Source organism: Aureobasidium pullulans (assembly GCF_000721785.1).
Source record: "Aureobasidium pullulans EXF-150 unplaced genomic scaffold scaffold_3, whole genome shotgun sequence".
Lineage (NCBI taxonomy): Eukaryota > Fungi > Ascomycota > Dothideomycetes > Dothideales > Saccotheciaceae > Aureobasidium > Aureobasidium pullulans.
In genome coordinates, this window is record NW_021941023.1 from 1,818,649 (window position 1) to 1,844,969 (window position 26,321).

Consider the following 26,321-nt stretch of genomic DNA (forward strand, 5'->3'; position numbering starts at 1 on the left):
GGGCTTGTGTGAGGGTCGAACAATAACCACATGGATACGTTGACCTGTGTTGCATACAACATACCCGTTTCTCTATCAAGCCCTCGAGGTGCTTGATCTGTATCTTGTTTTTGCTTTCTTGCTCGTGTCACCAACGCCCTGTCTTTGCATATTGATTCGAGTCAGGAGACACCAGTCAGTAAGCACATCTAGAACAGAAATCTGGTCGCCTATGTGTACTTTTTCGGTCATAATTTTATTGAACGTTGATGCCGTTACGGTTGGAGCGGGAGCATTCGACAGCACCAACTTACGGTTTTGTCAAAACAGTCTTGATCGGCAGAACCATCTAGGAAACATAAATGGACTTGGCAACGGCCATTGGAGATGACTTCAGTCAACTCAGACAATCACTCTCTTCGAGCGGGCACGCCCTTTTCTCCCTTGCTCCATCTCTTATACAGCATTTCTCTCATGCCCCACGTGGTGAACTGTCCTTCGTCAAATCGCAGCGAAGTGTAGCAAACATGGGTCTCGGCGGTCACCTCGAGGACCCGTCGAAAGTCATATCGCACGAATGGAGTCGAGCGATTCGAATTGTTGCGACAATATCTTCTAGTTTCAGTGTCATTGGTACACTGATAACTATTTACTGGTTTTTCATGATGCGACGCAACTTTCGCAGAAAGTGAGTCGCAGGCTTTCTCATGGAACTTCGTGAGACGACTTGACTAAACAACACACACAGTCTGATCCTGTATCTCGTCGTGGCCGACTTCTTTAAATCGTTATGGTACATAAGCTTTTCGGGTGTTTCTCTTCACCGCGGCTCAATCGACACACATTCGTCTTTCTGTCAAGGGTTTGGTTTCTTGTTACAGGCCTCAACTATGGCTTGCGGTATGTGTCCATCTTGTTACCATTGATTGCTGTACTGATGCCGTCAACAGACTATGCAATCTTCATCATGTCGTTCCACATGTACCTTCAAATTTTTAGCACAGGTAGTAGAATGTTTGGCCACGACGGCTTGTATCGGTTCCGACACACCGTAATGGGAGGATGGTTTGTATTCCCTTTCCTATGCGCCGTCCTCGCTTTTATTCAAGGACGCGAAGGATACATTGCACAAGGACCCTTCTGTACTTTGCCTATCCGTCCTTACTGGTACCGACTTGCATTGCAATGGATCCCTAGATATCTCATCTGGCTCTACATCATGTTCGTCGCCTTCCGCATCTACTTGCATGTCGGCCAAGGCTTCAAGATTTTTGCTCGCGAAGACGACAAGGACTCGAGCACCGGAACCAATGGATATGGAGAAAGTCTGGGAACCATGCCTGGAGAAGGAACACAAGACCTGCGAGTGGCGAAGAAGAGAGGTCCCAACGCTGGGGAACTGCAAGATCTCTCTAATCTTACCGAGAGCAAAACTGCAAGTAGCCAGGCTCCTACGAGCAGCTCCAGCCAAGGTAGCCAGTCCACTTGGCCGACCTCTTTGAACTCTTCCGCCGAGGGCTTCAAGGTGCATTCAGCAAATCAGTCCAGACGAAGCAGTCACGTCGTTATCCTCACCGATGGAACTACTCACCACGAGCTCCTTCAGGTGCCTCCAGAAGCCAAGGTGCAAAGGCAATCTGTATCAACCGTCGCATCATGGAGGACTTCGGCAGACATGACTGCTGCAGCAGGTGCTCAATCAGTCAACCTTGCGCCCATCGAAGAAGGCCACCAAATGATAAGTGGAGACAAAGCAGACATTGCCTCAGCAGACACACCTCTCAAAAAGCGACGCCGAGCCATTCAACGCCAACTACGCCTTCTCTTCATTTACCCAATCACCTACCTCATGGTCTGGACAATCCCCTTTGTCTACCACAGCTTCAACTACTCGGACCACTACGCAGCAAACCCCATCCCCATCCTAGCACTCCTTTCAACCTTCTGCGTGACAATCGCCGGAACAGTAGATTGTGTAGTTTTCGGATGGCGAGAGAAGCCCTGGCAACACGTTCCAGGCGCCGATGGCACTTTTCTCGGCAGCTTCAAATTTTGGTCTTTTACAACGAGAAAGCGAAGACGCTGGAACACTCCCGCACCCAAGCGCTTGCCTTCGCTGGAAAGAGAAGAGCAAGAGGCATCAGCAGTGGCTGCTCAAGCCGACACGAAAGCAAACCGTCTCAGCGGAGCAAACAGACTTGCTTCTTCGAGCAGTGCCAAACCCATGGTTCCCATGCATAAAAAGACGTTTTCCGGAACTTCGGATAGAGCCAATAGGGCTGCTGAGCAAGCGGCAGAAAGATTGGCTCTTGAGAGAGCGGATCGTCAGAGCAGGATGTCGACGAGGAACTCGTCCATCAATCCTGCAAACGAGTGGTTCGAGCGAAGACTGAGTGAATGCGTGAGTCCGACAAGAGAGAACTCTGCATTCGATATGACGCCCAGTCCTACCAAGGAGTGATTCTACACTACCCTAATGACCGACTGGACAACAACGAGCGAGGTGGTGAAAAGAAGCTGGCTCTTCTTCTCGGCCATTGATTACTTTCTCAATTTCCTTTCTTTTGCCTTGCACAGCGATTTGCGCATCTTCTTTCTAGCACACATAAGACATTTTGGGGAGGGTTGGGGAGTTTTTCATGAGATCATGGTTGGAAAGAGAAAGGGAGGGACACAGGCTCTCTGAAAAGGGGAGAAGTAGAAGAGCGAATCTAGAAAGTCAAGCATAATCTGAATCAAAAAATCATAAATCAAAGTCAAGGATATATCAATCTATTGTAAGCGCTTCTCCTTCAAAGGCAAGAATACGTCTGTCCATAGCTCGCTGGCCTCGCCTAGTGTGAAGGACAGGTCTACGTTGTCCATGCCGGCTTCTTGGTCGCCAGCCATGGTTGCAAGCTGCGAGATGATGTTGTCGAGCGACAGAGCTTTGCCTACAGCCTGTGTGGCACCAGCTTCGAGCGACACGTGGACAATGTGGATGTGGAAATGGTAGTAGGTAGGTTGATCTGGAAGCTTGTTGGCACAGGAAGCAGGAAGATGTGGCAACGACATGGGTACTCACAATGCACATAGCACTTCAACATATCAGCGTCTATGCTGTAGAGACGAGAAACAGTGCTGGCGATGTCTGCAACGATACGCTTCAGCCAGGCGACATGCTTCTTCTTGAGGTCGCGTAGACTCCAAATGTCTCTACGCTCGACGAGGGCGAGCAAGTGTAGGCTTCCCAACGTCTTGCGATCCCAGTTCAGATCCGGCAACAATAGGTATCTCTCATCCTCTGTCGTGGTGGAATGCGGCGAGCGGAACAGAACGTCTTCTTGCTCGGTGCGTCCGTCGAGGATGTTGAAGACCCAGTTCAGTCGGCCTTGGTCGCGCTTGGTCTTCATGTATGGCCTGACGTGGTCGCGATAGACATGGGGAGTCTCTGTGACATGGCGGACAGCTTGTGCTCTGTATTTCTTGAGATGCTGCTCGGTGCAGGGGTAGATGAGGTTGATCTTCAAGTCGGCGGGTTGCCCTTCGCCAACACCGCTGTGGGCCATGTACCAGCGGTAGATGTCATTGTCGCCGAGGTTCTGGATGTGTGAAAGCGAGTTGCTCAAGGTTGACAGGTGTGATTCATCGGAATCGAAGGCGGCGCGTTCGGCGAGGAGGAGGGCGGGCTCAGAGTCGATGGTGCCCTGCAAGACGATGCGGCGTCCGGCTTGGTCTATTTCTTGTCGCGTTATGACTTGTCCTCTTTTCTTTCTTCTACTCGAGTCTTGATACCTTGATTCAACAGCTTCTCGAACTTGAATCGAGGAATCAGAGCCTCTGCGTTTTTCAATGCCGCCATGTCGATGTTGGGTATTTCGAATGTGGTTTTACCAATTCGTCACAATTGAGCTGCGTGCATGCTCCACCTCTCCACTCGGCTCGATACCCAATGCGACCATGACTGCAATCACCTAGCCATCTTTGCACACTTGTACATCTCAGCTACATGTCGTTTGTCGTGGGATATCTTTGTCTCATTATTACTATGCTAAGCAATGCCTCATCTTAGGTCATGATTCCGACTGCCATCAAAGCCGCAGCCGGCCAGCTATCTTGTAAAAGCAATCTTTCGCGCCGTAAAACTCCATTCCATGCATGCTAATCGCCCGTCCAAGCAAACCTCCCTTGTTGTCGTCGTGGAATCATGTCGTCTTCAAGTCTCGATAAATCTGGAGCTCATCAACTCATCGACGTGAGCACGCTGCATTCTGGTCTTGTTCTTGTCTCCCTCCTTGAGCAAGACGGCGAGCACTTCGAGAGGAGGGTTGAGGCCCAGCGTGCTTGCTCTCCTCCACCGCTTGACTCTGGCGATGCCGATGCAGGGCTAAGACATAGTTAGTGACCACTTCTGACGACCAGCACTACATCTAAACTTACACCGTATTGTCCACTCATGTCGAACTCTCGGAGAATCTTCTCGGCCACGTCAAGCCCTTGTTGATGTACGCGCGGGGCTATTCTGTCGGCTTCCTTGCTGCGCCAGTACTTTTTGATCTGCACATCTGTGATGCGTCTGGCTCTTGTCTCGATTTCGTCCTTGCCGCTGGAGGCTTCCTCGGTCTTCACAGCCTTGATCTCCTCGAGCTCGGCGTCGGCTTGTTCTTCAATGGCAGCATCGGCGGTAGTGGCTTGGTTGATGGCATGATTTGACACAACTTCGAGCAGGGCGTTGTCTTTCTTGGTCGTCTTCGAATCGCGCTGGGCAAGGGCCGTCTTGGTGACGCGGGCTGATCCCTGCTTACCGAACGAGAGAGTTGGTTGATTACGCTGCGCCGCCGAAGTCGACGACGTGCTTCTCTTTGGTGCCATGTTGATTTTGGAATTATATTGTGGGTGGTGATAGGTTCAAAGTGCGCTAGTTTGATGTAAGATGGCGCAGTGTTTTATGTGCGATTATAGACGAACACAAAGTCGTGTTGTGTGTTTCTTGATGGTCGACATCCCATTCATTGACTGAACAACGGCGCGTCACTTCAATGACGTAGCGTGACGTTTTGGCGTAAAAACTCATTAAACTTCCAAAAACGGATTATATTAGTTTTGCATACTTGCTTGTACTTTTGGGTATAATGTGTGTGTGATCCAGAATTCCTGCTGGCCTTCACGTGGCTGATAGTCCAGCCTCTGGAAAAAGCGTCCGTAACATCAAAATCTATGCGTGCGAAAAAAAGAATGTCTTCAAGCCATTACCGTCGTCCTCCAACCTTGCACGCTTACTTGCGAGCAGCGATGGCCTTCTCCACAAACTCTTTCGGCGGTTGTTGTCTGTAGCCCTGGGGGTTGTTCTCAGTCCATCTCCACAGGTCGCGGCATGCATCTTCGAGTGAAAGCTTGGTCTCCCACTTGAGTTCCTCGTTGGCTCTGGCAGGGTTGGCAGTCAGGTTCAGAACGTCACCGGCTCTGCGGTCGACGACCTGGTATGGCAGGTCGCGTCCAACGGCGTGCGAGAAGGCCTTGACCATCTCGAAAACGGTCGAGCCTCTGCCAGTGCCGAGGTTCCATGCGCGAACGCCGGGCTGGTGTTCGCGGAGGTAGTTGAGTGCCTTGAGATGGCCCTGTGCGAGGTCAATGACATGGATGTAGTCGCGGATGGCAGTGCCGTCTCTTGAGTCGTAGTCTGTGCACCAGTCAGTTCGGAGATTCTCTAGCATGCGTGTGCATAGCCACTCACCATCACCAAAGACGAGAAGCTTCTCACGCTTTCCAACAGCGACCTGGGCCAACAAGGGCAACAGGTTGAAAGGGATGCCTTGAGGATCCTCGCCCATGATTCCACTAGGGTGGGAGCCGGCGGGGTTGAAGTAGCGCAAGAGAGCACCGTTCCACTTGGCACCGGATTCGCCCTTCTTCGCAGCGTTGTTGCGCTGTGCCTCGACGTGGGTGCCAATCAGCTTCTCAATGGCATACTTGGTGTCGCCGTAGGGGTTTGTAGGGCCCAGAGGGCAGTGCTCGGGGATGGGAATCATGCCCTCGAAACGGGTTGCATCACCGTAGACGGTAGCTGACGATGAGAAGACAATGTTTGTGACATTGTGACGGGTCATGGCTTGCAGGAGGGCGATGGAGCCGCCGACATTGACGCGCCAGTACTCGAGGGGGATCTCGCCAGACTCGCCGACAGCCTTCAGAGCTGCGAAGTGGATGACATTGTCAATGTCCGGGTGCTCGGTGAAGACCTTCTCGAGCGCCTTCTCATCGGTGATGTCGACGTTGTAGAAGGCGGGTCGCTTGCCGCAGATGGTCTCGATGCGGTTGATGACTTCCTCGGACGAGTTGTACAGGTTGTCGACAATGACGACCTTGTAGTCGGCCTCGAGCAGGGCGAGGGCGGTGAAGCCTCCGATGTATCCGGTGCCACTGTCGCATCAATCAGCGCATGGCGGGGCAATCTGGCGCGCTGCGTCACTTACCCGGTAACAAGAACTGATCCGACGGGCATTGTTGTGTGGTGGTATGCGACAAGCGAGACAAGAGCAGCAGGTGTTTGAAACAGAAAAGTCTCGGCCAGATGTTGGGGAGAGGGGAGAGGGGCGACTTGTAGTCTTTAACTGCTATTCAGCCGACGCGACGACAGCATCGGGGATCACACCTTGTGTCTGTCGTACCCTGGCACAGTGTGGAGACGTCCTGCCCCTTGATGGGGAAAACTGATGACAGAGGCGCTCCCCAAATTTCATGCCAATTTCAACATCTTCTTGCTTCGACTCTTTATTATCCGCAGGCCCACCCGGAACATCTCAGCTTTTGCTCGTATTCCATGTAGATTTTCCTTTTATCCGTTGTTGTTCTTCGTCTACTGTGCTGCATTTCGACATGACCATTCTGCTGCTGTCTTTCAGTTGACGTGTGCTGGAGATTAGTACGTTTGAGCATCCCGCGGATCATGCAATGATGTGCATCCATCCATCGCTTGTGGCTGCTTATCGTTCCTGCGACCCTATTCCTGCACAGCCAACACACAGAGAAGCCGTTGTTGCTGTTGCATCTACGGTGCACTTTCTACGAGCTAAACTTGAGTTCGCTGCCTCCTTTTTACAAGAACCTCCTTTTCCAGGCTCTATGCCACTGACAGGGCTGTAACTACTTCTCCACATGCTTGCCTTTAGGTCCATCTATGAACGATTAATGCAAGTAATGCAAGCCAGAGTTATGCCGACGCTTGGACCACTTCTATCCGAACGCGTTGTTTTGTAGCAGGAACGACAGGCAGGAATGCTGACCGCAAACGGAGAACTTCGTCTATACGCACGACTGGAGTTGCATTGATGTCTTGCTTGGCTGTACTTCTTCGAATGTCGGATTGTTTGTTAGCAACAGTCCACCTGCAGTCGTAGTGATATCAAATTTTCGAGTCGCGTTGATGCGACAACTCGCGTCCCAAAACCACCTCCACTGTCAAACCGTCACTTTGATACACTCAGTAAGTGAATACCTACTATTGTTCCGCGGGCACTCCCGATCTTGATTTGCCGTCAACTCTTTCAATAACAATAACAACAATCACTATTGCTCAATGGATATTACCTGGATGATCTCGAGATGAACAACAACTAACCTTGTCAACATCAGAATTGCCAGCTATCAATCTGCGATCTTCACAATGTCAGAAACACCAGCTCGGCGGACACGCGGCTCAACCCGGCTGAGCGCAACCCCAGCGCCATCAGTTGCTGGAAGTCGCAAACCAAGAGGCGCAAAGACACCAAAAGCTCTTCCTGCGGTCCCTACAGGAACATCGCACGCGTATGGTGCAGCTGGTAAGGTAGAGTTATCGACGCAGCTCGAAGACCCTGCTGGCACTGCTGGTGGATTTGCCGCTCGGTTTCGCGTCGATAGAGGTGCTGCAGTCAGCCGTAATGTTGGCACTGCTGACGATGTTGGCACTACTGGCGATGAAGATATGATTGAGCCTGACATTTTGCCTCCGCCACGCCCAGTCATACGCAAGGCGCCTGCCGCCACCCGGCCAACCACGTCCAAGTCGTCTGTCGCTGCTATCAGTGTCAAATCCACCACACGAAGGCTGACGACCCCTTCTTATCTACAATACAACGCCAATGACAGCACCGACAACGATGATGTTGGGGACGACTACCGACACAGTGGTTTTGTGCCCACTGGCAGTCCCTCGTTCTACCGGGAGCCGTCCATAGGCGCTGGTAGCTTCACCGACCTAGAGACACAATTCTCATACGGTACATCGATGCCGCCTTCGATTAGATCTCGAAAAGTTGCAGAATTACGACCTCTGCCCACAAACGAGGAAAGACATGCAGCCCAACCCTGGGACGTATCCGTCCTTCTTGAGACACTGCATCGTCGATGGCAAGACCTGGATATTTCTTGGGAGCGATTATCACCACAGATTAGGCGAACGGCTCTTGCCCTGCTGACAGCACTGCTACTACTGTTCCTATTCGGTCCAAGTAGATGGCTTGGGCTACTGGAAAAGGGTACAGAAGTGTGCTACAAAGCAGGCGAGTACGCCATTAGCCCGCTCTCTTACCTTCAAAGACGCACCTTTGGGCACGATGGCCTATCAAAACGTGTGCAGACTCTAGAGCTTGATATGCAAGGCGTGAGACATCAAGTACGGGATATCGATTCTGACGCGCTCAAGCGCCTCCAGTCGATACTTCCTGACCAGATCATGGTCCGTAAGAACGCTCAAACTGGTCAACTGGAATTTCCGCCTGACTTCTGGCGAGCACTGGACGCAAAACTAGATCAACGTGAATACGGAAACATCTGGGAGAGGTTTCTTGACGTCAATGAGAAGAAGCTGGAGCAACATGCTCGAAGCATTGTCGAGAAGACGCTTCAACATCAACAAATCATAACCAAAGACGACCTAGCTGCTGCAGTCAACGAGAACCACGCAATGCTCCAGGGAGAATTTTCTACACAACTGCGTGCATTCGAGGCATCGGTTTTAAAGTCGACAGAGATCACTGCGCGAAGGACTGTATCTGACATCATCAAGCAAATTCCTGATAGCAAGGGCACCACACAACTACATAGCTTGGCGCTCGCAAACATAGCTCGGAACACAGAGCTCCGACTCCGTAGCGTCAACTTCTTCTCGCATACCTTGGGCGCTACTGTTCATCCCAAATACACTTCTCCAACTCATCCTCGGCAACTAGGAGGTATCTGGCAATGGGTGAATAGAAACCTACACGACTATCAGGGACGTGGGCATCCTTCGCCATTCCATGCTCTGACACCATGGGAAGAACCATCGGACTGTTGGTGTGCTGCCGCGTCGGACAAGAAGGGAAAGGCCCAGATTGGTGTAATCATGCCCCGCGCCATGAAGCCGACCAGCATAACTATCGAGCACATGCCTATTACAGGGACTCTCGATATCGGAGCAGCCCCTAAAGAGTTTGAAATATGGGTCAGACCTCAATTTAGTGCTGCTGCCCACACTCATAACTCGCATCTAAGCTGTGGAGAAGCGCCCGAGGCTGGACTCGCCTGCATTGGTAAAGCCGAGTACGATATCCATGCTCTCAACCACGTCCAGAATTTTGATCTCGAAGATGTGTATGGAACGATTGGCTTTGTCGACTTCGCCGTTATCAGAGTCATGAACAATTGGGGACAAGACTGGACATGCATCTATCGTATTAGAATGCATGGTAATCCAGAATCTGCGGATGTTGGGAGCAGTACTTAGGGCGAGCTCTGAGGCATGGCACATTTCTGATATTTGTGCTTCACGGTGGGAAATTTTTAGCGGTGAGCGTCGATTAATCCATTCCCTGTGTTGTTGTTGTTATTCTAGATACCCCAGCTTTGCCTTCTTTGTACCATTTTTCATTCTTGTCAATCAGTCCCAAGACCAGATTTTATGACCCTTACAGACCGATCTGCTACGCATTGACCGTCAAGTAGGACAATCCGGTCCGAACACTCTCCTTGTTTCGCAGTTCCTTTGTGTTCGTACATGCTGACGGATCCGGCGAAGTAACCGAAAGCGGCACTCGATAAAGGTCTTTCATGTAGAGAGGCATTGATATCTTGTTAAGTTGTGCGTGCTGCTGTCCTGACGGCGAACAACATCGACAAATCTACCCACAATAATGACCCCAAATCTCAAGAGAAAGTTAGAAGACCAAAGCATGTCCAACGAAGCTCCTCAAGCGAAGAAGAGTCGTCTGACGGAAGTTCCGAAGCCAACTCGATGGAGCGCTCCTGATTTCGATCAGGAAGTCTATACACCAGTGGAATCCCTGCTCCCATCACCTTTCGGCAACAACTTCCAGCCAGGCAAAGATCTCGTCAAAACTCTCAGACAGTTTGGACCAGTTATTCAAACGACATATGAAACATATAGCACTACTGAAGACAGACCTGCACTTCGTGAGAATCTCCAAGGTTCATGCAATGACCAGCAGATCCTTTGGTTGGACCCTTTGCAGTCTTTTATCGTGAAATCGGGCGAAACACTGATGATGTAAGTATCCCCCCTGCAATTCAATTGGTGATCCAGCTGACACTTTCATCAGATCCCAAGGCAATGGCGAAACCAGAACTATCAGATTTCGTCGAGTGACCAGCGAGCTTACTTTCCATTGGTTTGCATTCGTGCAAAAGGGTACGGTTCTGAACATCAATGGACAGAGTTTCCCGAGCTCTCGCGATTATGTCGCTGGGCCTTTCCCGTCTTTTTCGATCCTGGAGTACGATCAACGTTGCGTCTTTCTGTGCTTGAGTCGCGATGGTGTCGACTACACGCCTTCAAGCAGGGAAACCCACGAAACCACCAGTCGCATGGCTGCAGCTTTCGCGAAAGAGCAGGAACGGAAGAAAGCGTCTGGAGAATCTGCTGGTTCTTCCTCGAGTAAGAGCGGAAGCAGCAAAAGCGAAGCTGATGATAGTGGGATCAAGCTGAGATTCCAACCTGAGCGCCAGCCAGAGGATATTGAGGCTTGCGAATACTTCCAATGGCGCTTGCAGGAATGGAAGACCCTTCGAGATCGAGCTAAGGTCGAGCTCGATGACCAAGCCCCCAAGTACCCTGGTGCCGACTATCAAGAGTGGCTTATGGACAGCGTCGTGTACCGAGCCATCGCCTCGGTCACTACAGCGATCGAGTTGGAGAATGACGTCCCCTTTGCTCAAATCGACGAGGCTAGTTACCAGCAGGCAAGGCATGCTATCAGACCCCAAGGTTACGACAACTCTGTAATCGGCCCTAGAGCCGAATTTTTGCTACCATTCAACTCGGACAACAGATCTAATGGCAGCCACTGGGTCCTCGTCCATGCCAGAATGACCGAGACTGGACCCGAGATCCACTGTTACAACAGTTCTGGCATTACAAACCACTATGATAGTGCCATCAGGCTGACCCTACGCTACTCACTATGGTACGGTGCTTTGGAAAACCAGCCCGGATTGACCGAAGTCACTCATCATGCAGTACCGATTCAACCAGGAGGTTGGGAATGTGGCTACTTCACCATCATGAATGCCTGGTGTCTGGCCTTGGGTATGACGCCCAGCGCCGAACTCGGTACTTCCATGTCCAAAGTCAGGATACTGGATCTCATCGATATGATCAACCTCTCCATGTCCGGTTTCATGGACTCTGCCACTATTCAAGCATTCATGCGCTGTACTGATTTCGTTGAACAAGGATCAGACACCATCGCTGGCGATCGCCACTTTACCCGCAGCGTTCCTTTCTTGAATCAAAGCGGCATGAACAAATATATCAGCATGCGCAGGGATATTGAACAGCACCCCAACTCGGGCACCAAACGACTCGACATCGAAACCATTCGCTACATACTCCGCTACACTGGTCACGAAGTCGAAAATCTCGGGGCCGAAGCCATACTCGAACGCTTCGACAAATGGCTAAAAGATAACAACATCATTGAAGCTGAACCCACAAGCCCCTTCAGCCCCATCAGTCCAAAAACCATCGAGATGTGTTTCACAAGCGTCACTGTACACGAAACTCAACAAGTTCCCGTTCCCTGGCCAACAGAAGTCAAAGCCCTGCGTAAGGTCTGGAGAGTATACCACAAACTTCTCAAGCGAGAGGGCTTGTTGGCCTGTCCTCTTGAGGATAGAGCTGCCCAGAAGGAGGCAGGGGCGCCCTCGACTCAGGAGGGTGTGCCACGTGATGATACCTATTACCCCTATGAAAGTGCGAAGATCGTCACACTTGACAGACTGGGTATGTTGCCTTCTACAGATGTTCTTTCGCCGACCGAATTGGCTGGTATCAGGACGAAGAAGTCGCCAGTCAAGATCATACTGAGGGCGACCAGATAGTGGATTGTTCTCATTTTTTAGTTCTTCTCCCCTTAAGGTCTTGTTTTGTCTCATCACTCTGTACTGTCATCATTGTTGGTTTTTTTCTTATCGAGCCTGAATATTCAAGTCTTTTCAATTGCCTGCTTTTTGAACCACTCATTTGTTTGTGTCAGTAGGAAAGAAGCAACACTTGGTCACAATATGCAATCGAGACCGCCTGTTGCAGCGCGTGCCTGTCGGCAATCATGCTTGATCGTTCCTCTCTCTGGACAATTCCATTGCTTCTCTGGAAACCCCATTATTATGCTCGAGGCTCGTTCATGCCAACTTTCCCAAGTAAACACGGATGCTGGGATGACCCTGTCACATACCGAGAGCTTCATTGATCCAACCATCGGTGCTGCATTCCTCCTTCTGTGTACATTAAAAGCACCGTCATCACAGTTGCAGCGGATCTATTGAATACTCAAGTGATTGAGACCGAATATGGTATCGCCACAGCATGGCGTCCAGGTTCTTGTAGCCTCGTAAAGAAGGCAAAGGATCATTGTGTAATTGATCGGGACTAAACCATTCGTGCCACTCAGTAGGTACAAAAGTAGGTTACAATCAACAATTCAAGAATCGACGTTGAATCTTGAAGGGAAGTGACATGGAGTCATATAACACATCTCATGAGTACGATTCTTAAGACCTAGATCTACAAATGGCTCTTTACATCAGCCCTCTCAGCCCTCGGATGCCGTTGCTCTTTACGGGTTTTTCCGACTTCTCGATCTTGTCCTTCTTTTTGTTATTTTGCGCACCACCTATTACACACATCAGCACGTTGATCAGTATCACGAAGGAGATACTGAATACTTACCACGTCCGTAAACACGGATCTCAGGCTTGGACCTACTGCCTTCTCTACTGGGGTCAGCTGACGCCTCGGAGTTGAAGCTGAAGACACTTCTATTGCCTTCTTGTCCTAGTGATGATGGGGGTGGCGAGCTATGGTCGGATCCGAAAGTCGATCGTGCCGCGCCATATGCGGCCGCTGGATGCAGCGCATGTTCGTCGTAGTAAGCACCCTGAGTTCGAGACATTGGATTCGAGTTAATGCCTCGCTGTGAATACGCTTCGGGTCGCAACGGACGTGCGGGTGGGTAGCTTTGGTTCAAAGATGAGACGGGCGAAGCAGTTCTTCCAAACTCCATGTGTGGGGCAAACAGTTCAAAATTCTCTGCGCCACGGTCGGTGTAGAAAGCACGACGCGAGCCAGCTGGACTGTAGCTCCTGACACTGCCTTCCTGGTTCATATAGCCAGGGTCGACAGAGCGGCTAGGAATGGGATAGCCTCCATCAGCAGCTCCCCTGGACTCACGTAAATTCGTGAACTCTTCCAAAAGTTGACTGTAAGCGGCTTTGGTCTGCGCAAGTCGTATACGGCTCTCGGAGAGTTGCTCGTGAAGATGTGCAGTGACTGCAAGATTCGGTTGCTCTGCAGCCGTCAACCCTTCTGAAGCATCCTTGAGACGTAGATCATATTCTTGCATTTTGGCTTCATGTGCAGTTTTGAGCCTCTCGAGTTCTTGCTCACGACGCTGCAATATGAATTTGGTGCTTTCAAGCTCCTGTTTAGCCAGTTCGTATTCTGCTCGGATTGATTCGAGCGCCAATACTTGGTCACGATAGCCTCGGATCTCCTTTTGGAGCTCTGAACTCTGCTCGTCGGTCATTTCTAGATTCTTCAGACGGGATTCGACCGTTTCGAGTTCCTCTTGTTTGCTGGATTCTCGAGCTTCACTTTCCACAAGCAATTGACGGAGTTGATCGCAATCTTTGGAAGCCTGGGTGAGACGAAGCTGTAGCGTCTCTTGATCTGCGAGCTCCGACTTTAGACCACGAATCTTTGCCATAAGCTGTTCTTCACTTTGCTTTGTGTGGGTTCTGCGAGCCTGTGTTTCCTTTTGCATCTTTTCATTGAACTTGTTGGAATCGCTCAATTTCTTTTGCAGAGCACGATTCGCATTGATCAACGTGGCTGTTTCGGCCTCGACAGTAACCGCCTTTATGTGGTTGCGTTTGAGCTGACCAATAGCAGCGACGTGCTGTTGTTTGAGGTAGCGCTCGAATGTCAATTCATTGCGCAATAGTGTCAATTCTCGTTGCAGGTATGAGAGGTCCTTGGAGGTTGTTGGCTCAGTGACAGGATCCGGGAAGTTTTCGACAAAGTGATGAGGCAAGGTAGGACTGTCCAGATGCGTTGGTTCCGAGGCGGACGTCAAGAAGTTGGGGACTGCGGGCAGTTTGGTTGATGGAGGAGGGACAGGACTCTCGAATATAGGATGCTCGCCAGCGTATAAGCCATGACATTCTGCAATGACTTCCGAGGGCTCTGCTTTTAGCCATCGATTCTCGCCCAGCTCTTCTTCGATGGTGGTAGTGAAAAAGGCCGGGTGCAAGAAGTGGACTCGCTGGAACTGCTCGGTGCGACTTCTGATAACAGCTTGGTCAAGGTCGAATTCATCTGCGCCGGGAAAGTCAATGTTTTTGAGATACTTTCTTGGTTTCCTGACATAAGTCATGAAATTGAGAGGATACAGGCCGTATAGGTAAGTGAAGTAATGCAAAAGTTCGGGCGCGGAAGACTCGGGCATATCGGGCAAGGCACGCAGAATTTGCCAGGTAGGGTCGAGTTGGTCGTCATGATCAGTGTCAGCATCGGAGTCGGAATCGCGACGAACGCGATCATCTGTTACAAGGTCTCGTTGAGCTTTCGTACTAGAAGCGCTAAACTTTTCCCAACAGAGGCAACGACTATAGACCAAGAACAGCCTGGGAAGCTGAGAAGACACGGTGACGGGTATGTGTGGAAGAAGCATGATGAGACACCTCAGAGCAGCCGAGACGACAACTGTGGCTGTGTCGTTCATGAGACATTTGAGGAGATGCTCGACGACAGTTGTGTCCAAGACCAAGTGCAGATGGGCGTGCTGCTGTTCCAGAAAGGCAGCGAGCAGATCAAGAGCCTGCAGACGTGTCTCTGGCTTTAGAAGGAAGTCATCGACGGCAACAAAGAAATCACGTGGAGTTTTACGAGCAAAGGCGATCAGCATGAACTGTAGTTGGCGAGCGGCGTGGTCCTGGGCTTGGAAAGACGGGCTCTCGGGGCGAGAGCTTGTACGGGCGACAAATGCATCGAGGAGGACTGAGCTGAGATGAACAGCGGTACGGGCCTTGTCGCGAGCATCTGGGCTGTCAGGATCGTAGCAGAGCGAGTCGACAACAAAATCCTGGGCGTCCGACATGGCGGATCGGCTGGGAGCCGGCTGGTCGACGAACGGTACGAGGACATTCCGAAACCAAAGAGCAATGTGGTCGTCGCCGGTTATGGCAGGACGTAGAGTCTTCAAGACAGCCACGAATGCAGGCAGCTTGTTCGGATACGCTTCGACATGATGGCGGAAGACGGAGCGTAGTTCGTCGTGTAGTCCGTCTCCTTCTTTTCTCGGTTTGGTGAAATAGCCCGAGAGAATGCGCGACAGTTCGTCGGGGAGCGCTTGTGGTGCATCGGGATGCGCAAAGGTTGCGTTCAGCGCGCCAACGACGTCGTTCAATGATCTATTCGCAATCGTCAGCTCATGAGAAGCCACACGCAAAGGGCAGACACATTTACACTGAAGACATGATTGCGCCGCAAAGCGCCTCGGGTTGTTTGTGCGTCAGGTTCTGCGACGAGGACTGGTCGAGTATGAGGTGCCCGCTCACGGCATGTTTTGGTCGCAACACTTCATTCGCTCAAGCCGCTCAAAAGTCAAGTGCATGAAAGAATCCTTCTTTGTGTCCGACTGCGCCCGGCATGCCGAGATGAATCCTCTTCCTGATGCGTCTGTCAAAAGCCCGACAAAGAAACCACAACTCGTGCGATACCGATATCTGCTATTCCAATGTCTTTGTCCAACAGAGATAAGCCCTGACATCGTGTAATACCATCACGAGCGTCGTCATTCTCCGCTCGCTCGCCTCGGTCGCGCCCGTCTTGGTCTCCGCCTCTGTCCCGTGTCTAGCCGCTTTTCCCACCTCTTGCTCTCCTTCAGCCCTCCTATTCAACAGGGCAATTGGAAGTCATCGGCGCTCGAGATATTGCATTCTATGTTGAATAATACTTTTACATTTTCAATCAATCGAATACTATTTCATTCTCATGGCAGTTCATGTACAAATTTTGTTGAAACCAAATGCCCACCCAGTGCCGCTACCCAAAACGCCAATCTACATGCTGGTGAAAGAACTTGACAAGAAATTACGGGGTATATCTCTACTCCTCATCGGATTCCACTTCGGCCGTGTCTTGGTGGAAGTACTTGCCCTCAGTGGTGGGCTTGATCATGCCAATACGGATACAGAAGTCTCCAAATTGCTCGCCGTCGTTTCTCTCAGCTGCGTAACGCTTGAGCAGCGGCTTCATGATGCTGAGAATCTCCTCTTCCATGATAGAGCTGCGGAAGAGCTTGTTCAAGCGCTGGCCGTGGTAACCGCCACCAAGGTACATGTTGTACGCGCCGTAGGCCTTACCAACGAAGGCGACCTCGGCGAGCCAAGGACGAGCACATCCGTTGGGGCATCCAGTCATGCGCATCACGATGCTGTCCTGACGAAGACCGTTCTCCTCGAGCACACCCTCAAGCTTGCCAATGAGCTCGGGCAGGTAGCGCTCGGATTCAGCCATGGCAAGGCCGCAAGTGGGAAAGGCCACACATGCGCTGCTGCTAAGGCGGAGTCCGCTGAAGTTTGTGTTGTCCAGCTTGTACTTGGCCAACATCTCCTTCATCTTGGGCAACTCCTCGTCGGTGACGTTGGACAAGATGAGATGTTGGTTACCGGTGAGGCGGAACTCACCCTTGTGAGCCTTGGCGATTTCGAGCAGGCCACTCTTCATGGGGAAGTCAGCAGTATCCTCGATACGTCCATTCTCAATGAACATGGTGAAGTGGTTGTTGCCGTTCTCATCCTTCTGCCAGCCAAAAGTGTCGATGTTGCTCTTGAAGTGGAAGGCACGAGGCTCCTCAAACTTGTCACCCCAGTACTTCTCAACCTCTGACTTGAAGACGTCGACACCCATGTCGTCCATGGTGTACTTCAGACGGGCGTGCTTGCGGTTCTTACGATCACCATTGTCGCGCTGGACAAGCATGACCTTTTCGCAAGCAATGTGGACCTTATCCTTGGAAACGTAACCAAGCATGCTACCAGTGCGAGGGTAGGTCTTCTTGTTGTTGTGAGTGGTACCCATACCACCGCCAGCAAGCAAGTTGAATCCAGCAAGGTGGCCGTCCTCACCCTTGATAGCGATAAGACCAACATCGTGAGCGTAGACATCAGTGTCGTTGTGAGGAGGAATGGCGATAGTAATCTTGAACTTGCGAGGCAGGTAGGTGGGACCATACATGGGCTCGTGGTCCTGGACAGCGTCACCGGCAACCTGGGTCTTGACGTCGTTCTCATCCTTGAGCCAGATTTCGTGGTACGCGGTAGTAGCAGGCAACAAGTGGTCGCTGATCAACTTGGAGCTGGCGTGAACTTCTGCGTGGTACTCAGAGTGCTCAGGCAAACTGCTGCACATGACGTTACGGTTGACATCACCGCAAGCGGCAATGGTGGTCATGAGAGCCTTGTTGATGGCCTGCATTGCAGGCTTCAGCTTGGTCTTGACCACACCGTGGAACTGGAAGGTTTGACGAGTGGTCAGCTTCATGGTCTCGTTACCCAATGTCGAGGCGATAGCATCCATCTGGACCCATTGGTCGGCAGTAGCGACACCACCAGGCAGGCGACAACGAATCATGAAAGAGTATGCGGGCTCAAGACCTTGAGCCTTGCGCTCATCTCTGATGTCACGATCGTCCTGCATGTATGTACCGTGGAACTTGGTAAGCTGCTGGTCGGCAGCAGAGATGGCAGCGGTGGATTGATCCTGGAGACCCTCGACAATGGTACCGCGGAGGAAGTTGGATGCAATCTTGATGTCTTCGTTGGTGATTGGTGGGGGCTCATCGGGAAGGCCCTCAACGTTACCAACACCCAGTGAGTCCCAGAGCTTGGGCTCCCATTCGTTGTAAGCAGTCTGATAACCGTCAGGGTCCTGGTCATCACCAAGGCCACAGTCGACAAGAGACTTGCCACCAAGTGTGACCACTCTGGCGTATAGATCCTTTGCAGGCTTGTTGTAGTAAATCTTGTCCTCCTTTCTAGGCCAATAGTGGCTATCACCAAGACCAAAGACGGAGAAGTTCACGCTGGCAAGGTCAAGATCGGTGGAGTTCTTGACGCCCTCCCAGAAGTTTCTGCCGTTTTGGGGGAACTCACCCTGACCAGCAACACTGCTGATCATGACGACATTCTCTTCAGTTGAGAGGTCCTCCAGAGGGTAATCATCCATAGCCATGACCATGGTCTTAAGACCTCTGGCTTTGCCGCGGTTACCCAAACGCTTAGCAAGGTTCTCCGAGTTACCATTGTCTGAAGCAAACAGGATAGTCAGAGGAGCGCCCTGCAAGCCCTCAAGGAGCTTGCTGTAAGAGTCCTTGGCCTTGCGCTTCTGAACCTGGCGAACCTCCGATCCGTAAGATTGGGAAAGGTTCGCGCTGAATTGAGGGTGTCTCTTCATGAGCTGAGTCAGGTAATTGTCTCTCTTGAGGAACTCCTTGAGCTCTTGTCTGATGCGCTCAGAATCAAGCTGGAAGTTCTCCTCGCCGTTCTCCTCTGCGCGAGGGTTCCATCTGTAAAGAGGCCAGTAACCGATATCAACAGCCTTCTTGGTCTCTTGCAGGACAGACAGCGGCGAGTCGGTTTCCTTGCTGTAAGGAAGGTATGCGACGACAACCGAAGGTCCGTTGAACTGCTCAGCCTCGAGCATTGACTGCAAGACTTGGGTGTAAGAGCTGTAAACAGCAACGGAGGCTACGTAAGCGTTGCCAAAGTTCATGGCGTACAAACCAATGTCCTTCTTTCTTCTGGCGGCATCGGCGGCAGCTCTCTCTGAATAAGGCTGCGAGTCAATGATAAGCATGTTGACGTTCTTGTCAGATGCAAGGACGTGGTGGACACCAGAGTTGCCCAAGTCGTAAGACCATGCGTCCGAACCAATAAGCCATTGCGACTCCTTGTAGAAAAGTCCCTTGTTGGAAAGAAGCTCGGTAGCCAGAGCAGACTTGTCGCTGTCAAGACCGGAGATGACCTCGGGTGCAAGGCTGTTTGCCTTTGAGGCCTGTTGAGCCTCGAGCAACCACTGTGAAAGCTGCTGCTTAGGAGCCTCGGTGGCAAAGTCACCAGACTTGGCAGCAGTCTGCACCTCAGAAATGAAACGGTCTCTGTGCTCGGTACGAGCGACAAGGGAACCGAAACCGTACTCAGGGTTTGCACTAATCTCGCTCGAGACACCTGCATTGTCGGCACCGATTCTGTTGGCAACGTAGAGACGCTCGCCGAACAGCTGGTCAAGAATCTTCATGTATGCATTCTCAACCTTGGGTTGCTCCAATTCAAAATCCTTCTCGTTCTCCTTGGGACCCTCGTGGTTACCAATTTCGAGGTTCTGGATAGGTGAAGGTGAAGACAGGTTTTGGAAGATACCCTTGAGTGCCTGACGAATAGTGGAAGGCTCGATGTATCCAAGTTGGTGACCAACAATCAGAGGGCCACCGTTACCTGATGCCTTGATGGTGACAAGAAGATCGAGGAGGAGGGGACCCCAGCGAGTAGTCTTGCGACGGATCTGCTCAAGGACGGCGATTCTCTTCAAACTCTTGGGCAGAGTCTGAAGGAGCTTTGAGCCCAACCAGGGTCTGTAAAGACGGGCAGTGACAATACCAGCACCATAGAACTCATCGGAGGAGGTGGCCTTGTCAACTTCTTGAGCAAAGAGGGCGGTGTCGGATCCGAACAAGAGAACGGCCGATTCAGCATCCACGGGTCCAGAGTATTCGAAAGCCTTGTACTGTCTCCCAGTCGACTCGAACAGTTCAGACCAGATCTGGGTGGCGAAGTTATCAATATCCTCGGAAGTGATGGGGCGGCTGGAAACAGACTCCACAGAAGTGGCGTTGGAAGACACGACTGATGCACCATCACTGCTGCCATTGCGACCGTCAGAGCTGGAGCTACTAGATGACTCACGATCGCTGATCGGCGCAGAGACAGACTTTTCATTTGATGCTCCTGTACGCTCGGGTGTGACTGAACCGTTGACGCCAGTAGAAACAGCGGTAGTGCGGGTGGCAACCCTGCCCTCATCTGCATAGAGACTAGACTCTGTCGATGCAGCTGCGGGGTGTTGCTCGATGTTCAAAATCTTTTTTACAAGCTCTCTGTCTTCCTGTGTGATGGGGTTGTCGTTGGAGATATTGGCAGAGTCGAAGAAGTGGATGACACCCTTGCCAGACTTGATGGCCAGAGCGTGTGCTGTCACAGCAAGATCCTGTGCCTCTTGCAATGACTCAGATTGGAGGAAGGTGAATCCAGACTGTCTGATCGAGGTGATGTCTGAGTAGTCAGGGTAGCCAGCTGGTTGAAGGGCGACGTGCAAGACGACAGGATATTGTGCGAGCTTGTAGAGGTGGGGGACGGAGCGGACCAGGATCGAGGATGAGGTCGTTACCGAGACAAGCTTGCCCGAACGAAGGGGCTGGAAAGCCGAGAGAAGGGGGTCTGCATTGTGCTTTACAGGAACAATCTGAAGCCAAAACAGTCAGTCGCACGAAGCAGCTGTTTAGAGGGGTAAAGAACGTACCACCGGGGATGTAGACTTGAGTCCTGAAGCCTTGTTCTGCTGATAGGTTGTGAAGAAGTTGGAGAACTCGGAGTCGGTTGCAAGAGAAGGCTGGACAGAGACGACAACGTCGCTGGCCAGGTATGCGATGCGTGCGACTGGTCGTGGTCAGTGAATGTTCGCGGATGGTCAGCACTCGGAAGCCTGCTTACCAGCCTCTCCAGCAGTCAAGATGGAAGCCATTGCCGCAAAGATGACCTGAATACCGAACCCAACAAGAGGTTCTATACAAGAATGAGAGTTCAAAAGAGATAGAAAGGAGAACAATGGAAGGGAAACAGGTAGTGGGGGCGATTGGAAAAATAGCCGGGGGAGGAAGGCGTTGATGGCGGCGTGACCAGAATTGCCGTTCAATTGCTCATCTCAGACCGAGTCCCCAGCAGTCGCCTCTTGCCCGTACGAGTAGCGGCCGCCGGGTGACTTTTTTCCTCTCTTCAGGAATGGCGACATCTGCGACACCGGCCGCTGTGACATTTGAGCTACCTTGATTGGCCAGTAGATATCCCCACGGCGTTGCCAAGCCATCTCGATAGATCTCCGCCCGTCTTTTTGTTTGTCGGTTGTTCGCGAGCGAAGCCCGAGCCTGTCTTTGCCCTTCTGCCTCACCCAAACCCCGACAACATCGACTGTTGCGACAGAGCCCGAGTGTTGTGTTTGGATTCGTCTAGCTTTGCCTCACGACAAGTCATGGTCGTCACCACTCAGTTCAATTTCTTATGAACTGATGTGAAATGGTAAAAGTCCGTTCTTGCCACCGCCACTATTTTGCAACATAATGGCACTTTGAGAATCAACTGCCGACGATTCTGGGGGCCACCGGCAGGGAAATTGTGCTTGTCGGCGCTGTCCGCTTGGAAGAATATACATGGTTTGATTTGTCGTTGTATCATTTGTCTCTGCCCAATCTCTCCTCCTCATCCTGGACCAACTCGTAAGCAGGTCGATATGTTGTATCTGCATCTGAGTTCTTGTCGCCTGCCGTTTTGAGCACAGGGTTGGGATATGTATCTGTAGTTCCTCCCAGAGATGTATAACCCTTGTCGTAGAGCGAGCAATAAGGTATGTCTAGGTGTCGTATGAACTATAAATGGTCAGTCGGGTCTTTCTGGCGCATCAACAGATGTGAAGGTCTTACAGTCCAGACTTCGGCGTAATGCCAGTCTATTACAGGATGTATCCTCATAAAAGCAGGCCACCCTCTATCTGTAGGATCGAAGTATTTCAGAGTAGCTCCATGGGGGTCTGTCCTCCGCGTGCCCACAAAGATGGCCTTGACATGGCTCTTGTCGTGGAGATAGTCTTCAAAGGCCTGTCGCATAGATCTGGCATAGCGTGCCAAGTCCAGATGGTATGTGTCGATGGATAGCTGTACAAAGTCCTCGACTTCAGGGAATGGATGAGGCGACACGATATAGACAGACTCTAGGGTGTTTGGCAGCTGCGTTGACGTCTTGACCGAGTGGGCGTGTAGCGCGGCGAGATAGAGGATCAACAGGACCAAGCAGTCCTTGCCTCCATTGTAGGAAAGGGACAGTTCGGCCAGACTGTGGATGCTTATCAGCCCGACTCAATGCAGCCATTCAGATCCACGACCAACCTGTATCGCTCGAGTGCTTCATCGAGGACCTTGAGACTCAAGCGAGTCTGCTCCTGGACGCCTCGTAGGCGATCGGTGGATGCCTGGGCGGCCAGAAAGGCAGTGACTCGGGCATGCACCTTTGCGCAGAGGGCGGGCAGATGCTCCTCCTGGCCAGGAGCTATTGTTTCGGTGCGGCCCTGGTCATCGCTGCGGATTCCAAGCAGGGTCTCTGGCATTACGATGCTTCGGCATGCGACACACAAACTCGACTATGCATGAGAGATGCTGTCGAGGACACGGAGATGCCGTCACGTCCGCTATCCAGACAGTGGGGCAACCCAGCGACCCCGCGTCGGCCAAACACTTTCACTCTTCGCCGCGAATGCAGACCGTGCACGTGAAATGCTCATGAGGACAATCTGCTCCCGCTGAAATGCACAGAGTGATTCAAGATCGAAACATAGCCTTGAAAAGCTCAATCGCATTTGTCCCGTGAGAGACCTGCTTAGAACATCTATGTAGTACACGCCAGTCTGCCCAACATGTACAATGCAGAAACACAGTTACAAGCGATTTCTTAACTCATCGCATTTCTCTCTTGTGCTTCTTCGACAGCCTTCTCCCAGCTAGTCTGGTATATGAACCAGCCTTCGACAGCAGCTACGATTCCGAGTGCAAGTGCAGGCCCCTAAGAATTCCGTCAGTAACAGTCTACAAGCACACAGTAGAAAAACACTTACAGCCCAAAGTCCATAGAGGTCCCAGTGAAGGCCGAAACCGGTTCCGAATGAGATCGGCATAGCAATCTGCACTTGTCAATACATGGTTCAAGTCGAGGTCGTGATATTGACTTACCACGTAGTACGCGAACAAATTTACATAACCACCAATCTCTTGTCGACCCAAACCACGCAAAATACCGTTACACAGAGCTGCAAGAGAGTCGAAGAGCTGAAACGCAGCGTTCAAAGGAAGTGTCTTCGCAGTGAGCTCAATAACATCGGCATCGTTGGTAAATAGTCTGGGGATGTACTCGCGAGTGGAGCTCAGCAAGATCATGTTGAAGATACCAACAAACAATGCTGCATACAACGAGACCTTCGCATTGACCTTGGCAGCATCCGAAAGCGTGGCACCAATCAGGTTGGCAATACGGGTGCTCGCTGCGATACTGATGGGAAAGGGGATCTGATAGGTAATGGTGGAAATTGTGCTGAGGACACTTTGCGTTGCAAGGTGTGTTGGTGAGATCCAACTCGCCGAGAGTGTCAAGATCTCAAAGGCCAGATACTCGGCGAGGATCATGACCAGACCAGGGAGGGCAAGGCGGATCATGGGCATCCAGTTCCGGAGAGCAAGTTTACTAAAACCACCCCAACACTCCATACCGCCAAAGAAACGGACGTAGAGGAACAGGGAGAGCGGCATGAGGTTTTCTATGATCACCACAGCAATTGGGGCCCCGATAAAACCAAATCCCAATCTCTATTGTGATTGTTAGTAGTGATCAAGGGATCGCATGGGCTCAGACGTACCCAGACAAAAAGCCAGTGCAAGAACACATTGAGAGGTGCGCAAATCAGAAGCACGATAAGGGTTGCCGAGAACATTCCCTGTGCTTGCACGAATCTTTTCCCAGCTTCAAATGCAGCATACCCTGGAGCACCAATAATTAGGACTCGGAGATATTGTCCTGCTAGCTCGGCAGTCGCTTTCTCAGGCACGATCGCGCCGATAATACTCGGTCCAGCGGCCCAAATGATTGCAATTGGAATCGTGATAACCCACAAGAAGTAAACCATACGTTGAAGCTGCAGTCCGACAAGAGTTTTGTTGCCAGAGCCGTATGCCTGTGCACAAAGAGTGTCAAGACTAGTAGCCAATCCTTGATATACAGAGTATCCGGTGATAGTAGCAGTCATACTGGCAAGGGAGACGGCCCCTAGCTCAAGCTTGCCAATGTGACCCACGGTAAAGACCGAGGTAACAGTCAAGGAATATTGAAGGAGGAAGGTCAAGATCAGAGATCGAGAATATCTCGCCAGAACAATTGCTTCTCTCTGCCAAGTCGTCTTGATCTTTCCCGATGCAACTGCTTCTTCCCATCTTTTGTCGATGTTCTCTGGAGTATCTATGCCTCCATATGGTTCGGCAGGGTTTCCAAGAAGAGAAGTGTTCTCGTTCGGCCCTCCATCTTCGACAGCCGACTCTTCGTCAGCGCCGCCCTTCCGTGGTACAAATCCAGTCACAAACGACTTTTTCAATAGTCCGCTGGGCTTCTTCGACAAGGTACTTGTGGTTCGAGGGTGCTTGGGATGGATCAAATGATTGTCCCGCAACAGGCTTCGTTCTTCCGCGAGGGCAGCTTCGCGGTCTTGTCCGTTCGCTCTTCTAGACTCGGGCGCTTGTGCGGAGGGGAAGAGTGGTCGTGGACCGGATGCGACGTAGGAGGTTCTCCGGTAGGAGCCAGCCATTGAGTAGTGTTGCTCATGGCCGAGCCCGAAGTCTTGATCTCCATCAGCAGTATTGTTGGTCCTGTGGCATTCTTCCTCTTCCTCTCCTTCAGCATCCGCCAAGTCCCTCAAGATTGACTCCTGGGCCAGGGGAGAGGAGGAAAGGAAGCCATTGGCCGATCGCAAGGAAGTGCTGAGGGTTGCAGGTCTACTCATGGCGTTGTTGAGCCGGTCGCTTGGCCGTTGTGTGCTCCAGATCAGGAAAGTAGGTTGGTAGATTTGATGATACTGAAAAGAACAAGATGTATTCGAGCAGAAAAAAGACAGGCTGAGACGAGATTATCAGGGCATATCGAGCAGGCCCTCGCCTAGATAGATGAGCATTGAAGGGACCCTTTGCCGTCCTGCCCGCGACCTGGTCGAGGAACTCTAAATTACGTGACGGGAAAGCTTTTAGCGCGATAAGCACACCGTTGGAGTGTGGAGGTCGACGCTCGTGCTATTAGGTTTCCTAGTCGGGCAAGCAGTTCCGACGTCAGCTTCGACGAGGTCAGCCCATAGCATGCCATGTACAGACATCCATCGGACTCAATACTGAGTCTCGATTCGACAGTCATCAGGCGAGGAGATATGGTCCAGTAGGAAACAGTCCCGCGACCGATGTATATCAAAGCCATCTCAGGCCAGACCACTGGACGTGGCTGTGGGTTACACCAGGCTTCGTTTTCTCCAAGCCAGTCAGCAGCCAAGGTATGGTTTCTTCACTATGAGAGTGGTCTACAGGACGCCATGTACGAGCGCCTGCAGTAAACAAGTTCTTAGACCGATGCTCGATCTCTTGATGAATGACCGCTGTACAGGGTTGACAGGCGTCGGCAGAACGAACCATGTTCATTGCGACTGCTGGTACTTTTACTCTGCTGTATGGTTCTGAGCTTACCGCTGGGATCTGGCATCTTCGTGTGTTACAGCTAGAAGTCGAGCTAGCACTTGCTGTAGAGGCAGTGACGAGGACGATATGGGCCTGAACCACACCAGTGAGGTACCGAAGGAAAAGAAACTTACGGTTCCGAGTGAAGCTGATGAATGGAGGTAAACACCAAGACAACGACCCGAGTCAACGATAGGTATCATTGACCTTGTTGTGAAACGCCACAGCATCTCGATGTTACCGGTTCGA

The 26,321-nt window shown here is 51.4% G+C and overlaps 11 protein-coding genes across 11 annotated transcripts; 4 read left to right on the plus strand and 7 right to left on the minus strand.

The window, feature by feature from the left end:
* Window positions 1–506: 506 nt before the first annotated feature.
* Window positions 507–2,440, plus strand: M438DRAFT_352838 (uncharacterized protein; the record flags this gene model as incomplete). Its single annotated transcript, XM_029906820.1, has 3 exons — window positions 507–667; window positions 728–879; window positions 930–2,440. 3 exons carry the CDS (start codon window positions 507–509, stop codon window positions 2,438–2,440), a joined length of 1,824 nt encoding a protein of 607 aa, XP_029764308.1.
* A 268-nt stretch (window positions 2,441–2,708) lies between these two features.
* M438DRAFT_343211 (scavenger mRNA decapping enzyme) lies at window positions 2,709–3,833 on the minus strand. The gene is made up of 3 exons (XM_029904933.1): window positions 3,754–3,833; window positions 3,044–3,694; window positions 2,709–2,987 (listed from the first exon to the last, which is right to left on the minus strand). The coding sequence occupies exons 1-3, from the start codon at window positions 3,818–3,820 to the stop codon at window positions 2,752–2,754; spliced, it is 954 nt and encodes a 317-aa protein (XP_029764309.1). The 5' UTR covers window positions 3,821–3,833; the 3' UTR covers window positions 2,709–2,751.
* A 141-nt stretch (window positions 3,834–3,974) lies between these two features.
* M438DRAFT_343212 (uncharacterized protein) lies at window positions 3,975–4,942 on the minus strand. Its single transcript, XM_029904934.1, has 2 exons — window positions 4,399–4,942; window positions 3,975–4,345 (listed from the first exon to the last, which is right to left on the minus strand). The coding sequence occupies exons 1-2, from the start codon at window positions 4,828–4,830 to the stop codon at window positions 4,175–4,177; spliced, it is 603 nt and encodes a 200-aa protein (XP_029764310.1). The 5' UTR covers window positions 4,831–4,942; the 3' UTR covers window positions 3,975–4,174.
* A 196-nt stretch (window positions 4,943–5,138) lies between these two features.
* M438DRAFT_362930 (UDP-glucose 4-epimerase) lies at window positions 5,139–6,735 on the minus strand. The gene is made up of 3 exons (XM_029907612.1): window positions 6,432–6,735; window positions 5,693–6,378; window positions 5,139–5,638 (listed from the first exon to the last, which is right to left on the minus strand). The coding sequence occupies exons 1-3, from the start codon at window positions 6,458–6,460 to the stop codon at window positions 5,235–5,237; spliced, it is 1,119 nt and encodes a 372-aa protein (XP_029764311.1). The 5' UTR covers window positions 6,461–6,735; the 3' UTR covers window positions 5,139–5,234.
* A 518-nt stretch (window positions 6,736–7,253) lies between these two features.
* M438DRAFT_343214 (uncharacterized protein) lies at window positions 7,254–9,882 on the plus strand. The gene is made up of 2 exons (XM_029904935.1): window positions 7,254–7,441; window positions 7,591–9,882. The coding sequence occupies exon 2, from the start codon at window positions 7,622–7,624 to the stop codon at window positions 9,701–9,703; it is 2,082 nt and encodes a 693-aa protein (XP_029764312.1). The 5' UTR covers window positions 7,254–7,441; window positions 7,591–7,621; the 3' UTR covers window positions 9,704–9,882.
* A 227-nt stretch (window positions 9,883–10,109) lies between these two features.
* M438DRAFT_266274 (uncharacterized protein) lies at window positions 10,110–12,315 on the plus strand (the record flags this gene model as incomplete). The annotated part of the gene is made up of 2 exons (XM_029900094.1): window positions 10,110–10,483; window positions 10,536–12,315. The coding sequence occupies 2 exons, from the start codon at window positions 10,110–10,112 to the stop codon at window positions 12,313–12,315; spliced, it is 2,154 nt and encodes a 717-aa protein (XP_029764313.1).
* Window positions 12,316–13,011: 696 nt separating this feature from the next.
* On the minus strand, window positions 13,012–15,969 carry M438DRAFT_332582 (uncharacterized protein; the record flags this gene model as incomplete). The annotated part of the gene is made up of 3 exons (XM_029903521.1): window positions 13,012–13,106; window positions 13,163–15,903; window positions 15,959–15,969. 3 exons carry the CDS (start codon window positions 15,967–15,969, stop codon window positions 13,012–13,014), a joined length of 2,847 nt encoding a protein of 948 aa, XP_029764314.1.
* A 631-nt stretch (window positions 15,970–16,600) lies between these two features.
* On the minus strand, window positions 16,601–21,292 carry M438DRAFT_332583 (sulfite reductase; the record flags this gene model as incomplete). The annotated part of the gene is made up of 3 exons (XM_029903522.1): window positions 16,601–21,013; window positions 21,071–21,207; window positions 21,262–21,292. 3 exons carry the CDS (start codon window positions 21,290–21,292, stop codon window positions 16,601–16,603), a joined length of 4,581 nt encoding a protein of 1,526 aa, XP_029764315.1.
* A 703-nt stretch (window positions 21,293–21,995) lies between these two features.
* M438DRAFT_266564 (putative FAD synthetase) lies at window positions 21,996–22,655 on the minus strand (the record flags this gene model as incomplete). The annotated part of the gene is made up of 2 exons (XM_029900122.1): window positions 21,996–22,190; window positions 22,245–22,655. Coding segments are annotated over 2 exons (606 nt in total), but the record flags the coding sequence as incomplete, so codon positions are not given.
* Window positions 22,554–23,019, plus strand: M438DRAFT_140529 (uncharacterized protein). The gene has a single exon (XM_029898881.1). The coding sequence runs from the start codon at window positions 22,680–22,682 to the stop codon at window positions 22,965–22,967; it is 288 nt and encodes a 95-aa protein (XP_029764317.1). The 5' UTR covers window positions 22,554–22,679; the 3' UTR covers window positions 22,968–23,019.
* Window positions 23,020–23,099: 80 nt separating this feature from the next.
* On the minus strand, window positions 23,100–25,552 carry M438DRAFT_362936 (MATE efflux family protein). The gene is made up of 4 exons (XM_029907613.1): window positions 24,224–25,552; window positions 23,544–24,173; window positions 23,429–23,494; window positions 23,100–23,376 (listed from the first exon to the last, which is right to left on the minus strand). The coding sequence occupies exons 1-4, from the start codon at window positions 25,355–25,357 to the stop codon at window positions 23,266–23,268; spliced, it is 1,941 nt and encodes a 646-aa protein (XP_029764318.1). The 5' UTR covers window positions 25,358–25,552; the 3' UTR covers window positions 23,100–23,265.
* Window positions 25,553–26,321: the final 769 nt, after the last annotated feature.

Coding starts and splice junctions, on each gene's coding strand:
- M438DRAFT_343211 (XM_029904933.1), bottom strand. CDS start 3,820: ATGGCGGCATTGAAAAACGCAGAGGCTCTGATTCCTCGATTCAAGTTC. Junction 3,695..3,753: donor CGAGAAGCTGTTGAATCAAG/GTATCAAGACTC, acceptor GACAAGAAATAG/ACCAAGCCGGACGCCGCATC. Junction 2,988..3,043: donor GTTGAAGTGCTATGTGCATT/GTGAGTACCCAT, acceptor ACAAGCTTCCAG/ATCAACCTACCTACTACCAT.
- M438DRAFT_343212 (XM_029904934.1), bottom strand. CDS start 4,830: ATGGCACCAAAGAGAAGCACGTCGTCGACTTCGGCGGCGCAGCGTAAT. Junction 4,346..4,398: donor ACATGAGTGGACAATACGGT/GTAAGTTTAGAT, acceptor ACTATGTCTTAG/CCCTGCATCGGCATCGCCAG.
- M438DRAFT_362930 (XM_029907612.1), bottom strand. CDS start 6,460: ATGCCCGTCGGATCAGTTCTTGTTACCGG. Junction 6,379..6,431: donor GGATCAGTTCTTGTTACCGG/GTAAGTGACGCA, acceptor TTGATGCGACAG/TGGCACCGGATACATCGGAG. Junction 5,639..5,692: donor GCTTCTCGTCTTTGGTGATG/GTGAGTGGCTAT, acceptor ACTGGTGCACAG/ACTACGACTCAAGAGACGGC.
- M438DRAFT_343214 (XM_029904935.1), top strand. CDS start 7,622: ATGTCAGAAACACCAGCTCGGCGGACACGCGGCTCAACCCGGCTGAGC.
- M438DRAFT_140529 (XM_029898881.1), top strand. CDS start 22,680: ATGCAGCCATTCAGATCCACGACCAACCTGTATCGCTCGAGTGCTTCA.
- M438DRAFT_362936 (XM_029907613.1), bottom strand. CDS start 25,357: ATGAGTAGACCTGCAACCCTCAGCACTTCCTTGCGATCGGCCAATGGC. Junction 24,174..24,223: donor TGCACTGGCTTTTTGTCTGG/GTACGTCTGAGC, acceptor CAATCACAATAG/AGATTGGGATTTGGTTTTAT. Junction 23,377..23,428: donor ACCTCTATGGACTTTGGGCT/GTAAGTGTTTTT, acceptor CGGAATTCTTAG/GGGCCTGCACTTGCACTCGG.